Genomic DNA, 13,136 nt, shown 5'->3' on the forward strand with positions numbered 1-13,136 from the left:
TTGGTATGAAATTCTAGGTTAATGATATTTCTTCAGAATTTTAAAGACACTGCCACATTGTCTTCTATCTTCTAATACTGTATTGAGATGCTATTCTGATTCCTGTTCTTTCCCCCCCTCTTTTTGAATTTTTTTAGCTTCTTCTATTTTTTCCAAAATATTCCAATTTCATAAAAATGTGTCTTGATATGCTTCTTTTTTCTTTCGTTGTGTTGGGCACATAGCACACTGTTTAATCCAGAGAGACTTGTTCAATTCAGGAAAATTTTCTTTTATGTCTTTTAAATCTCTGTCTTATATCCTGTTTTCTCTTTTAGAATTCCTGTTAGTCAGATATTGGACTATTTGGCTTGATTTTCTAACTTTCTTTCTTACTTCCTATCCCTACCTCTGTTGGCTCTTGCTCTTGGACCTTTGTTCCTTATTTGTTTGCAATTTTTGACCACAATTTATATTTTTTGGAACTGTATCTGTGGAAATTCCCCAGGGCCTAGATCAAAGATGAGCTCATCCAGAGAGAATTGCATCACTTTTGCCAGGTGCTTGGTGGGACTGTCAACCTAGAATCACTTTAAATTCTTGCCATTTTGTTCTTAGGATCAACAAAAAATTCAGGCAGTAAAGCCACAGCTTGTGGTCATAAATTCTTTACTAGTGTTTACAAGAAAAAATAAAATAAAAAAAGATCTCCACTAGGTACCGAGGTTCCAGACAAGCAGTTTCCTATGAAGTCCCCTAGGGACAGCATGGGTGTTAGAATATTTTGAATCCACTCTTAAACAAGGACATAGAGGTTCTGACTTAATGGTGGGGATCTTCTGTTAGATTTCCAACCCCAGAAAAGCCCTGAGCTCTGTCTCCCATGACACAGTGGCAACTGGTGAGTCCATCACCATGCCTAAATTCAACTTTTTAGCAAATGCCGCAAGGCAAAACAAACTTCAGTGCTCAGCTTACCTCTCTGGGTCGCAGCTTTGCTTTGACTTAGTTTTTGGTCTATAGTCTTTATTTTGGTCTACAGTCTATTTTCTTATCAGCTCATAAATGCATTAAAATTTTTTTTAATGTTTATTTATCTTTGAGACAGACAGAGACAGAGTGTGAGTGGGGGAGGGGTAGAGAGTGAGGGAGACACAGAATCTGAAGCAGGCTCCAGGTTCTGAGCTGTCAGCACAGAGACTGACTGGAGGGGTGTGTGTGTGTGCTCACAAGCCCTGAGATCATGACCTGAGCCGAAGTCAGCTGCCGAACCAACTGAGCCACCCAGATGCCCTGTAAATTCATTTTAAAGATAACTTTTGAGGCAAAGAATCTAGAATAGCTAACACAATTTTGAAAACAACAACAATAATAAAGTGGGAGAAATAGTTCTACCTGATGTTAAGACTTACTATTTATAGCTACAGTAATTAAGACAGTGTGTTATTGGCAGAAGGAAAGACACATAGATCAGTGGAACTGAAGAGAACCCAGAAATAGATCTGCCCAAATATGCCAAACTGATTTTTGACAAAGGTGCAAAAGCAATTCAACAGAGGAAGGTTTGCTTTTTTCAACAAATGGTCTGGAGCAATGGACATCCATAAACAATAAAATGAACTCTGATCTAAACTTTACACCTTATACGACAATGAACTCAAAATGGATCACAGACTTATATGTGAAACACAAAAATGTACAACTTTTAGAAAATAAAATAAGAAAATAATCATCAGTATGTAGGGCTAGGCAAAGCTTCTTAGACTTCACACCAAAAGTATAATCCATAGGAGGACAAGTTGATAAATTGGATCTAAACAGAATTGAAAACCTTCGCTCTGTGTGAGATCCCTTTGAGAGGATGAAAAGGCAAATGACAGACCAGGAGAAAGCACCTATCAGACAAAGTACTTTATCTGGAATATTTAAAGAATTCCCAAAACTCAATAGTAAAAAAATGAACAACCCAATTAGAAAATGGTCAGGGCACCTGGGTGGCTCAGTCGGTGAACCATTCGACTCTTGATCTCAGCTCAGGTAATGATGTCAAGATTTGTGAGATCAAGCCCCATGTTGGGCTCTGTGCTGACAGCACGGAGCCTGCTTGGGATTCTCTCTCTTCTTCTCTCTCTCTCTCTCTGCCCCTCCCTTGCTCACGTGCACTCTCTCTCTTTCTCTCTCTCTCAATATCAATAAACATTTTTTAAAAATTAAAAAAAAAAGAAAATGGGCAAAAGATATGAGCAGACCTTTCATCAAAGAGGATATATATATAGGAGGCAAAAATCACATTAAAACATGTTCAACATAATCAGCCATCACAGAAATGAGAGTTAAAACTACAATGATCCGGGTGCCTGGGTGACTCAGTGGGTTGGCGTCTGACTCTTGATCTCAGCTCAGGTCTTGAACTCAGGGTCATGAGTTCAAGCCTGGCATTGGACTTCATACTAAGCATAGAGACTACTTAAAAAAAAACAAACAAACAAAAAAAAGAAACTACAATGATATATGACTACATACCTATTGGAATGGCTAGAATAAAAAAGAAACAGTGACAACACCAAGTAGTGGTGAAGATGTGGAGAAACTGGATCCCACTTACACTGCTTGTGGTAATTTAAATGGTAAAGCAATTCCGGAAACCAGTTTGGCAGTTTTTTTCTGAAACTAAACATGCAATTACCTTCCAACCCAGTAATTGCTCTCTTGTCCCAGAGAAAATTATGTTCATGTAAACCTGTACATGGCTGTTCATAGCAGTCTTATTTGTAATCTCAAACTGAAATCAGCCCAAATGTCTTTTTATCAGGTAGATGGTTAAACAAATTACGACATATCCATTCCACAGAATACTACTCAACAATGAAAATTATTGATACACACAAATTGGATGCATCTCAAGGATATCATGGAGGAAGGACTGCTTTTTCAGCAAATGGTCCTTGAGCAATGGGACATCCATAGGCAAAAATGGGAAAAAAAGCCAATCTTAAAAGGTTTCATTTGTATGATTCCATTTCTATAATATTCTTGAAATAAAATTATAGAGATGGAGAACAAAGAACAAATTAGTGTCTGACAAGGATTGGTAGGTGTGGCTATGAAAAGATAGTACAGAGGAGTCTTGTAGTAATGTAACAGTTCTGTATCATGAGTGTGGTGGTGGTTACAGGAATCTACATTTAAAGCTACATGCACATGTGAATGCATGTAAAACTGATGAAATATGAATAAACTCCATGGATTGTACCAATGTCAATATCCTGGTTTGTTTTTTTTTTTAATTTTTTTTTCAACGTTTATTTATTTTTGGGACAGAGAGAGACAGAGCATGAACGGGGGAGGGGCAGAGAGAGAGGGAGACACAGAATCGGAAACAGGCTCCAGGCTCTGAGCCATCAGCCCAGAGCCTGACGCGGGGCTCGAACTCACGGACCGCGAGATCGTGACCTGGCTGAAGTCGGACGCTTAACCCGCTTAACCGACTGCGCCACCCAGGCGCCCGTCAATATCCTGGTTTTAATAGGGTACTGCTATCACTGGGGGAGCTAAGTGAAGGGAGATGGAGAACCTATCTGTACTTTTTTGAGGGCCACCTCATGTGAATTTATAATTATTTTTTTAGCAAGTTTAAAAACATAGTAATTGTTATTTTTTAAATTTATTTTTAATGCTTATTTTTTATTTTTTAATTTTTTTTAACGTTTATTTATTTTTGAGACAGAGAGAGACGGAGCACGAACGGGGGAGGGTCAGAGAGAGGGAGACACAGAATCTGAAACAGGCTCCAGGCTCTGAGCTGTCAGCACAGAGCCCGACGCGGGGCTCGAACTCACGGACCACGAGATCATGACCTGAACCGAAATGGGCCGCTTAACCGACTGAGCCACCCAGGCGCCCTTTAATGTTTATTTTTGAGAGAGAGAGACAGAGACAGAGAGAGAGAAAGAGAGGCAGAGCATGAGTGGGGAGGAGCAGAGAGAGAGGGAGACACAGAATTCCAAGCAGGCTCTGACAGCTCAGAGCCTGACTGGGGCTCAAACCAATGAACCGCAAGATCATGACCTGAGCCAAAGTTGGACACTCAACTGATTGAGCCATCCAGGCACCCCAAAACATATTAATTTTAAAAAATTCAGTGCTTTTAAGTTTTTTTCCCAGTGATCTTAATTTTTTAAAAACTCGGTGATTTTAAGGTTTTTTTCCCAGGGGAGATTTGGTGGGGTTTTGAGGGTTTAAGCAGGATTGTAACATTTGGATAGATCATCCTGGTAGTTCCTTAGAGGATGGATATGAGGGAGGGCAAGACTAGAAGCAGAAAGATATAGTTTACTGATTCTAGGAGGCATTTTTTCTTTTCATTCTAACATCTAAATTGGGGGGTGCCTGGGTGGCTCAGTTGGTTGAGCGTCCAACTTCAGCTCAGGTCATGATCTCCTAGTTGGTGAGTTTGAATCCTGCCTCCGGCTCTGTGCTGACAGCTCAGAGCCTAGAGCTTGCTTGGTTGGGATTCTGTGTCTCCCTCTCTCTGCCCCTCCCCGCCTCTCAAAAAGAAATAAACTTAAAAAAAAAAAAAAAGATGGTAAAAAATATCTAAATTGGGATGTTTCACTGTAACTATTAGCCAGATGGTAGTCATACTGTATTTGTCATACCTACTCAGAAGAATCAAAACTTGCCAAATGGGTGTCTAAGGCTTGGAAGAAAATTCTGGAGACAGAAGAGAAACACTCTACTTTAAGAAATGCCGCATCACCGAAGCCCTTGATGGCATGCACAGAGGGCTACGTTGTGTGAAAAATCATGGACATCTAAAAGTAAAAAAAAAAAAAAAATAATAATAATCATAAGAGTCAGGCTCTGAATGTGAAGTTTTGGGAATACTGTTACCATGTTGCTCTTTTAAAATTTCCTTTTTATGTATGCACAAGAGTGAACTATTATAAAAATCTGTATCTATATAAATCTACACTTTCAATAAATATAAAATAAAAATTCTGAGTGATAAGAAAGCATTGTGTCAGTTTTCTTTTTTTCTTAGTGGAAGCTAAAATAATGGTAAGTTTTACAACGGATAGTGTCCAGGCAAGGGATAATAGTCTAAAGTGAGAGTAGGACAGTGATACGAGGGAAACGAATCCTTGAAAAACTAAGAAGGAAAGATCCACTCAGCTTGGTGAATTATCAGAGGAGGGGTACAGATGAACGGGGAAGGAGATCTAGGGTGGTTTCTAGGTTTCTGGTTTGGGCAACTGAGTCAGTGTGGTAGCCTACCTGGGAGGGATTACAGGGGGAGTTCGATTTAGGATAATTCATTGCATGAGAGCTTGCTGGCTATGTTGAAGGAAAAGGATGAATAAAGCCTTCCTAATTGCTCTGGAGGGACAGAACCCCGCGTCTGGTACTGGGTCTTGAGGACTTGGGGCTCAGCCTTTATGGATTCTGTACATCAGAGTTGTTTGTGAGAGGTGGGTAGGTAAGGCGGAGCGCCGACCAGGTCTGCTCGCCTGTGAGCTGAACCTCTGTGAGCGGAACTGCCTCTACACCCAGCACGCTGGTGTCTAGGTCACTGCGAGCTGGGCCCGCCCGCGACTGTGATTGGCTGGTGCTGCGAGCGCCTGGGGTCGTGGGCGGGCCCGGACTGCAGGAACTGCTCAGCGATTGGCTGCTAGGTACCCAAAAGGCCTAAATCAAACTGTTGGCGCCTCCCTTCCAGAGAGCTGGCGCGTTTTTGCGTCTAGTCCCGTCTCTTAGTTAGACTGGTAAGCAAACGACAGTTGAAGTGGTCAGAGAACTGATCCCCTAAGCAACGGCTCTTTTCCGGAGTCGGGAATGAGAGGGGAGAGCTGGGATTGGCCAATTTGTAGGGACGGGGCGGGCTTGGCTTTATTCGGGCTTGGCTTCTGGACTGGCGCCTGTCCTGGGCTCGGATTGGGCTGCGGGATTGTCTACGTTACTGGGAGGCGTGGCCGACACTAATAAAGAGTGAGCCCCGCGCGGCAGCTGCGGTATGTTCCACCGCAGCTAGAGCCCCGGGTGGTCAGGTGGAGGCGAAGCGCGGCACTTCCGTCGACTTCACCCGCAGCGGTCCCCCGGTCTGTAGTCTCGCCGCAGCCACGGGAGAAAAGACGGAGCCCTCCGCCGCCACAGAAATGTGAGTTGACTCTGGTGTGGGGGGCTCCACACTTCCTCGCCAACTCCCACCCTCAGCGCCAGACTCTGCGGGACGGAAAATGGCGCATTGCAGCAGCTGCAGCGACACGGGGAAGCACCACCGCGCGCCGCCCCCAGACCTGGCCACCCCTGGGGAGAGAAGGCAGTACCCCATTCCTGCAGCAGCCACAGCCAGCACCCCACGGGCGGGGTAGGGGCGCGGGGGTCCCACCTTCATTGCACTGTCTTCTGTCGCCTGCGGGGCGCCTCATTCAGGTCTCTGTAATAGTGAAGCCTGGGACCAGGCGAAGGTGGGGCATGGAGACACTGGGGAGGGGGTTCAAGACCCTTTCTTGTTGTCTAATTGTACTTGCGGCCTCTGGAAACAGTAATGAGTAGTGCACCTGCCAGTTAGTAACTTGGGTTGCCCTGCAATGTCTGGATTTATGTATGCCCCTCATCCCAATTGTGACGCGTTACCCACCTCTCCCACGCCCCTCTTGGCAGTACGCAAAGGTCCCGAAACTTATCTGACAGTTCTTTGGCGCCAGGCGAGCAGCTCAGAAAGACTCAAGGGGCAGTGGCATGTGATTCCAAGCAGCCATTCATCTCAAGGCCACCTGTATAGGAGGTGTTTTCCTGTCGTTGACTCTTAGCCAAGTATTTGGAAGAGAAATAGAACCAAAGATCCCTGCCTTCCCCCAACAAATCAATTTAGTCTCTGACCGTCTTCAACATCAGCCCTGTTCCCAAGATCCTGGGGGAGAACTGTGGCTAGACGAATCAAGTATTTCCCTGTCAGGACCACAATGAATTAAAAAAAGATTTTTCTTTCTTATTACTGTCTGGAGTCCTGGCTTGGTCCTAGATATATTTGTGTTGCTTCTCCTAGTGACAAAAAAGGGAAAAGATTTCATTGAGGTTTCATATGGGTTATGACTATCCCTGGATATTTTATTGCTGAGTGTTCCCAACTTCCAACAAATAGTAAGTGAAATGGTCCCTTCAGATGCTTTGTAACCATTTCATTTTTCTTTATTTGATTTCTACAGTTTTTTTTTTCAACGTTTTTATTTATTTTTGGGACAGAGAGAGACAGAGCATGAATGGGGGAGGGGCAGAGAGAGAGGGAGACACAGAATCGGAAACAGGCTCCAGGCTCCGAGCCACCAGCCCAGAGCCCGACGCGGGGCTCGAACTCACAGACCGCGAGATCGTGACCTGGCTGAAGTCGGACGCTTAACCGACTGCGCCACCCAGGCGCCCCTGATTTCTACAGTTTTAAATGTATGTGATATTCTATGCATTTTGGCCAAGCCCTAAGATTCCATTTTTTTTTTTTTCCTCCTGCTTTGGGGAGGAGGGGGGATCCTTCTCAGTGGACTGGTTCCCAGTAGCAGGCATGTGGGATGAACTGAAGGAGATGGAGAGAGCATGGTGACTAGCAGGGCATCACGAGATCTCTGACCTTAATCTTGTCATTGGTGCCACCATACTGGACTGCTTCCAAGATCAAATACTGGCTGCTACATACTGAATTTTCCACCTTCAGAGAACTAGATTGCTTAGCTCAGTAGTAACACAAGAGTCTTGTGGCTTCCATGGCTTTGTGTATTTCTTTTCTTTGCTTCTTTTGTGCTTTAGAGGGAAATGAGAAAGTGATTTCTTGAATGGGGATGAGTCGGGTATAATCAGCTGGTAAAGCCTTTCTGAAGTTATTCTCTATTTTTTTAAGACCAAAAGAAATTCACTTAGGGAGGAAGAACTTCTGGGTATTCTATTGTGAGTAGTCAAGGCATTTCCTTTTGGTGACTTGTGATGGTTTAATTCCTAATGCTTTTGCTCTTGGACTGGGCCTGGGAGGTATGTTTTTGAGATTCTACTTCTGTTTGAAGAGTTCTTACCATAACACCTATTCTCCATCAAGTTTGAGAATCTCCCTCTGCCAGTGGAGTCTTCCTTGGGAGAGAAAAATCTCATGCCCTAGGTTAGACTTCTAGAAATTCTTTAGGAGATGAATTTAGCCTCCATTGTTGGGACATGGAAAGGAGCTTATGTTGAAGACCCTTTCTAAGGCTAAGGGAAAGTAAGAACAATCTCTGTGTATAGCAGTATAAACCAGGATTTCTCTTTGGGACATAAAGAACTAGGGGAGCCTCCTGAGACTTGATGCCAAATCTAGAAAAGGAAGGGACATGATGTTTGTGATGCATGTACATTGGGGACCATTACCCATATTTTTGCTTCCTGTCTATGTTCTTGGAACAGTTTCATAACTAGCACAATTGCTTTGGGCCCCAGTTCTACCTAAGTAAAACCCCCATCTTCTCTGCTCCAAACAAAGCAAGTTAACAGTCCTGACTCAACTCTACCTACAGAAGCCTTGCCTTTGGTGATTTTCCCAAGTTGTCCTTATGGCAGTCCCAACATACTAATGATTGTGTGAAACAACTGTTAACTAGATCCTCTTAAGCAGGGTCTGTCGGCTTGCCCTTTCTTCAGGCTTTGTGTAAAAGAGCTGCTCAGTGCACAAGCTTGTCCTGAGGGTTTAGTCTTTTGTGTGGATTTCTCCTAACCTGGATAGGAATTTTCCAGTTTGACTTCATGTGAAAGGCTTCTGACAGGAAAGTACCATCTAGTCTAAGACTGGCACATTTGTCCCCATAGCCATTGTGCCAGAGGATATTTGAGTTTGGGTCAAAGGATAGCCCCAAGCAGGATCTCTTGATGCCATCCTGGATGTCCCTGAGCCCCATCTAAGTGTTGTTACAGGATTTTTCATCTTTTGGTTCTTCCTGTATGCTGCATCTTTTTACTTGGTGTTGTCAAGAAGTTAGAATCCCTTCTAGTTGCATATAACCTAATCACCTTGGCGTTGGTGATGGGGGTGAGAATACATGGGATTCCTTTCTGTCTCGGTTACGTTGTGTACTTGGCCCACTTCTCTCCACAGGTCTGCTCCGGCTCAGCCGCCCACTGAAGGGGCAGAAGGGGCTGCCCCAGGTGGGGGCCCCCCTGGCCCTCCTCCTAATACGACCAGTAACAGACGACTACAGCAAACCCAGGCACAAGTGGAGGAAGTAAGTGGAGAGCTTTGTCTCTGAGAGTTTCCAGCTGCTAGAAGTTTAGAAACTTCTTTTTTTCTTTTTTCTTTTTTTTTTTAATAGAAGGGCAAGGCATTCTTGAGTTACATGGGGCCAGACTTGTGATTTCCTTGTTGTTCTTACCTCTGTCGCTAGCAAGGAAGCTTACTGGCTTTGTTTCTGCAACCTCCCTCAGGTGGTGGACATCATGCGTGTGAATGTGGACAAGGTCCTGAAGAGGGATGAGATACTGTCACAGCTGGATGACCGAGCTGACGCCTTGCAGGTGGGAGCATCACAATTTGAGAGCAGTGCTGCCAAGCTAAAGAGGAAGTATTGGTGGAAAAACTGCAAGGTGAGTTTTCTTTTTCTCTCTGCCTTTACTTCCTGGGCCTCAACTCTTAGAAGGCAAGAAAACCTTTGGGCACATACCTTCCTTACCTCTAGTGGCACAGGATCTCTGCCCTGCAGAACCCGGGAGAAAACCTGAAAGCCTCCTTGAGATGCATTACCCTGAATTGGCCACCAGGGTAGGCTAGAGTATTCAGAACCACTAACTGGGGAACGGTGATACCCCGAGGAGTTTGGAAATGGTCAGTCAAGCTGCTTTTCCCCAAAAGATCCCTGGAAAAATTTCCCCTGGACATTCCCCACACACAACTAACCTCAGCATGATGGCTAGGCTAGATATATATTTAAATACCTGCAGCTTTTAGGAATCAGCTGAACACTTCATGATGAAAAATGAACTAGCTGGATAAAGATCCCAAGTCTACACCTCCACTCGAGTTCCTTTCAAGGCCTTCGGGCAACAGGCGCTAAGCGAAACAGAGCAGGCTGCAGATGCTATAATGTTTCTGGGAAGCTTCAGATGTGGTGCAGGGTTAGGGTTAGGGTTAGGGTTAGGGTTAGGGTTATAGGTCTTTCCTCCTTCCCTAAATCCAAGGGCCCATTTTTGGTCAATGTTTCCTCAGATGATGATCATGCTGGGAGCTATCTGTGCCATCATCGTGGTAGTTATTGTAAGTAAGTATCGGTGAGGTTGCTGGTGGGGTGAAGAGGTGGGAAGGTCCTGGAGTCTTCTCCCAGCCCTGCCTGCCTGCCTGCCTGCCTGGGGAGTGGGGCTGCTCTGACTGAGGTATGGAGATCGCTGCTGTGGGGTCATCACCCGGTTCGGGAGGGAGGAAGGTCAAGGACGAAGGACTTCCTAGGTGGGCAAGCCTTCCCTCTGCAAGATATTGTGGGAAGATGGTCCCTCCTATTCTGAGGAATTGGGGCTGTGCTGTTTGTCACTGGCTGGGCTTAGGGGAGACCATGGGGATGGGACACCTGCAACTGTAAGCCCCGACTGTCCAGTAACTTGATGTAATTTGCCCTCTTGTTTTCTCCTGTCTCTTTCTCTTTTCCATCTGGGACTTCCTGATTCCTGTGTCCAGTCTACTTTTTTACTTGAGAATGTGCCACCCCTTCCCTGTTCTCCATTGCCATCCAACTCATGTCCCCTTCCCTCTGTTTACTCTCTCAACAAACGTCCCCATCTACCTCCGTCCACCCCATCCAGGCTTCTCCGTCGCCCACTCCTTCTTTTCTGTTGCTTTCATTTGCACTGTGTCCCTCAACACTAGAAATGCTGCTCGTGGCACCATCCTGAAGTAACCACCTGAAGAGCAACAGCTGGCACCTTCCCCCTACCCCCTTCTTATGTACCCACTCAAGTTCCCCCAAAGCCAAAAAGAGTGGGAGGCCAAGAGAAGAGGAAGAGGTGTAGCTGGGGTGATATGCCCAAGAAGGTGCCAAGACCAGGGGGAGGAGAAGGGTATCTGGTGCCCGTGGTGCCACCAGGAAAGGCCAGGCCACTGGCAGGAGGAGGCTGTGAACAGCTAGAAGAATGGCAGCTCACTCAAGACTGCCCTGGTCACATGGGGCTCTTCTCCTAGGCCAGGCCTGCAGAGGATCCTGGGGTGGGCCCAGAGACCAACTTGGTTCTGGTGCGATACCCTTTTAGAAAGTCAAGCTTATTTTTGCAGTAATTTCTAATCTGTTAGTCCAAGATTTTCTATGTTGTCAGGGATATTACAACCTTTTGCTTTGTTTTCTGGAGACCTAGAGCACACATGTTAATTGCTAAAGTACCAGCTTCATTCCTATCCTAGATGCAGCCCCATAAGCTCATGACTACAAGGGGCTGTCTCTCATCCACATTTTCTGCAGCATTCTGTGTTGTTCCTGAGAATACCAAATATAGAGCCAAAGCTTGGGACTCTCCATTTTAATTGTTGGCATAGATAAAGAGAGAGTATGTGTTAATTCCAGAGAGACAATGAGTCAAGGACCCAATCTGAAAATAACAAGATCGGAAGAAGCTACCTCTTGCCTGCTTTTTGAGGAGGGTCCTGTTCCTTCCTTCCCATTGATAAAGTGTGAAGTGTTAGGAATGAGGGTCCTTGGACTCTCAGGGGCTCCTTTTCTCTACACTATTCCCAGCTACTTGCCAAAGGCAAGGACGAGGCAGGAGGTCCTTCCTGAGGGTAGCCGATTCTGAGTGTTCAGAGAAGTCCAATATACTTGCCAGCCCAGTCTCAGGTGGGAGGCGGGACGGTCTGTAGACAAGTGTGCTTGTGGACTGCTGTGCTGTCATGGGGCCCTCTCATCAAGAGCCACCTGTCTGTTCTTCCTGCACTGTATTCCCCTTCTAAACCACCTGTACCCATCTGAATGCCACTTTGCCTCCTTTCCTTTCCTCTGCGTGGTTTGTGGGGACAGACAGTGGAAGCTGAGGCGGCCACTGGTGGACTTCAGGATAGGGTGTTGAATGGAACAGACCCAGGTGTGAGGGGAGGAGGGCAGGCTGGGAACAGGAGGGGGAGCACCCATGACCCTTTATCCTTCCCGTCATCTGGCCCATGTGCAGGAAGAGGCTGAGGCCAGGCTGGGCTGGGTCTGGATGCCATTTTCCACGCAGCAGCATTTCATTGTGCAAAACCATCCTTCCTTTCCCTTTGCCCCCTTTTCCCACATTCCCTTCGTCCTGCCCCAGGGCAGGACTGAAGAGCTGGAAGAAAGCAGTCAGTGTACCCTCCCAACGGCCCCCCTCGAAGGTCTCCACTCTCCTCTGGGCTCCTCCTTGCCTAATGCAGGGGGTCACCGCTGGAGAAGAACCACCAGTGTCCTCGATGTGTCCCGAGCCTGGAGCCAATTCGCCCTCTTGGCCCACCTAGCCCTGTCACAGGAATTCTTTCCTGGGTTTCTGTCCCTCTGAGGCTCACCAGATGTAGTTGGCTTTGTTCTTTTGGGGATGTTTGCCCTTCTACTTTCTTTCTCACCCCACCCTGTACCCTCTTCTGTGTCTTTGCTGTCCCCCCACCCCCACCCCCCCAACCACCCATGTGCATGAGCAAATATGCAACCAAACCCTGGGACTTTGCAGTCAAATGAAGCCAAGCTTCCCACATCCCCTTCTTCTTTGGTTTGCCATGAGGCGATGTGGGGTTTCCACTGTTTGTCTGTCATCACCTCTGTCTTTTTTCCTACCCCCAACCCCACACTTGTATAGAATAATAACAGTTGTACTTCCACCAAAGGCATGTGGCATATTTACCAATCTCATGTATTCTGAACAAAGGCAAAAAATATAAATTCCTACCACTATGCTGACTTGGTTGTTGTTTGGGTTGGAGTCACTGAGGAGGGGCCAGGGTAGGGGGTTGTTTTCCTTCTCTGGTCTGATGTTGTGTGAGGCCGGAAGGCTGGCTTATGTGTGCCGTGTGGTCTTCTCGAGATGAAAGATGTGTGTGTTGGCAGAGGAAGTGGTCTCTGCTCTTGTTCGTACCTGGAGCAGCCCAACTCTTCCAGGTGCTAGCGAGAGGAAGTGATGGCAGGAAGCTGAGTGGGCATCTCGAACATCACCTCACAAACAAC

The 13,136-nt window shown here is 46.0% G+C and overlaps 1 protein-coding gene across 1 annotated transcript; it reads left to right on the forward strand.

The window, feature by feature from the left end:
* The first annotated feature begins 5,861 nt into the window (after positions 1-5,861).
* On the forward strand, positions 5,862-12,872 carry VAMP1 (vesicle associated membrane protein 1). Its single transcript, XM_040462979.1, has 5 exons — positions 5,862-6,136; positions 9,089-9,215; positions 9,415-9,573; positions 10,193-10,244; positions 10,655-12,872. Coding segments are annotated over exons 1-5 (357 nt in total). The 5' UTR covers positions 5,862-6,134; the 3' UTR covers positions 10,672-12,872.
* The last annotated feature ends 264 nt before the right edge of the window (positions 12,873-13,136 follow it).

Source organism: Herpailurus yagouaroundi, unplaced genomic scaffold (genome assembly GCF_014898765.1).
Source record: "Herpailurus yagouaroundi ecotype Mexico unplaced genomic scaffold, PumYag 355, whole genome shotgun sequence".
Taxonomy (NCBI): Eukaryota; Metazoa; Chordata; class Mammalia; order Carnivora; family Felidae; genus Herpailurus; species Herpailurus yagouaroundi.

Bases quoted from the DNA above. Each gene is read 5' to 3' on its own strand.
- VAMP1 (XM_040462979.1), top strand. The intron at 9,216-9,414 runs GTAAGTGGAGAG...AACCTCCCTCAG, and splicing joins CCCAGGCACAAGTGGAGGAA to GTGGTGGACATCATGCGTGT. The intron at 9,574-10,192 runs GTGAGTTTTCTT...ATGTTTCCTCAG, and splicing joins ATTGGTGGAAAAACTGCAAG to ATGATGATCATGCTGGGAGC.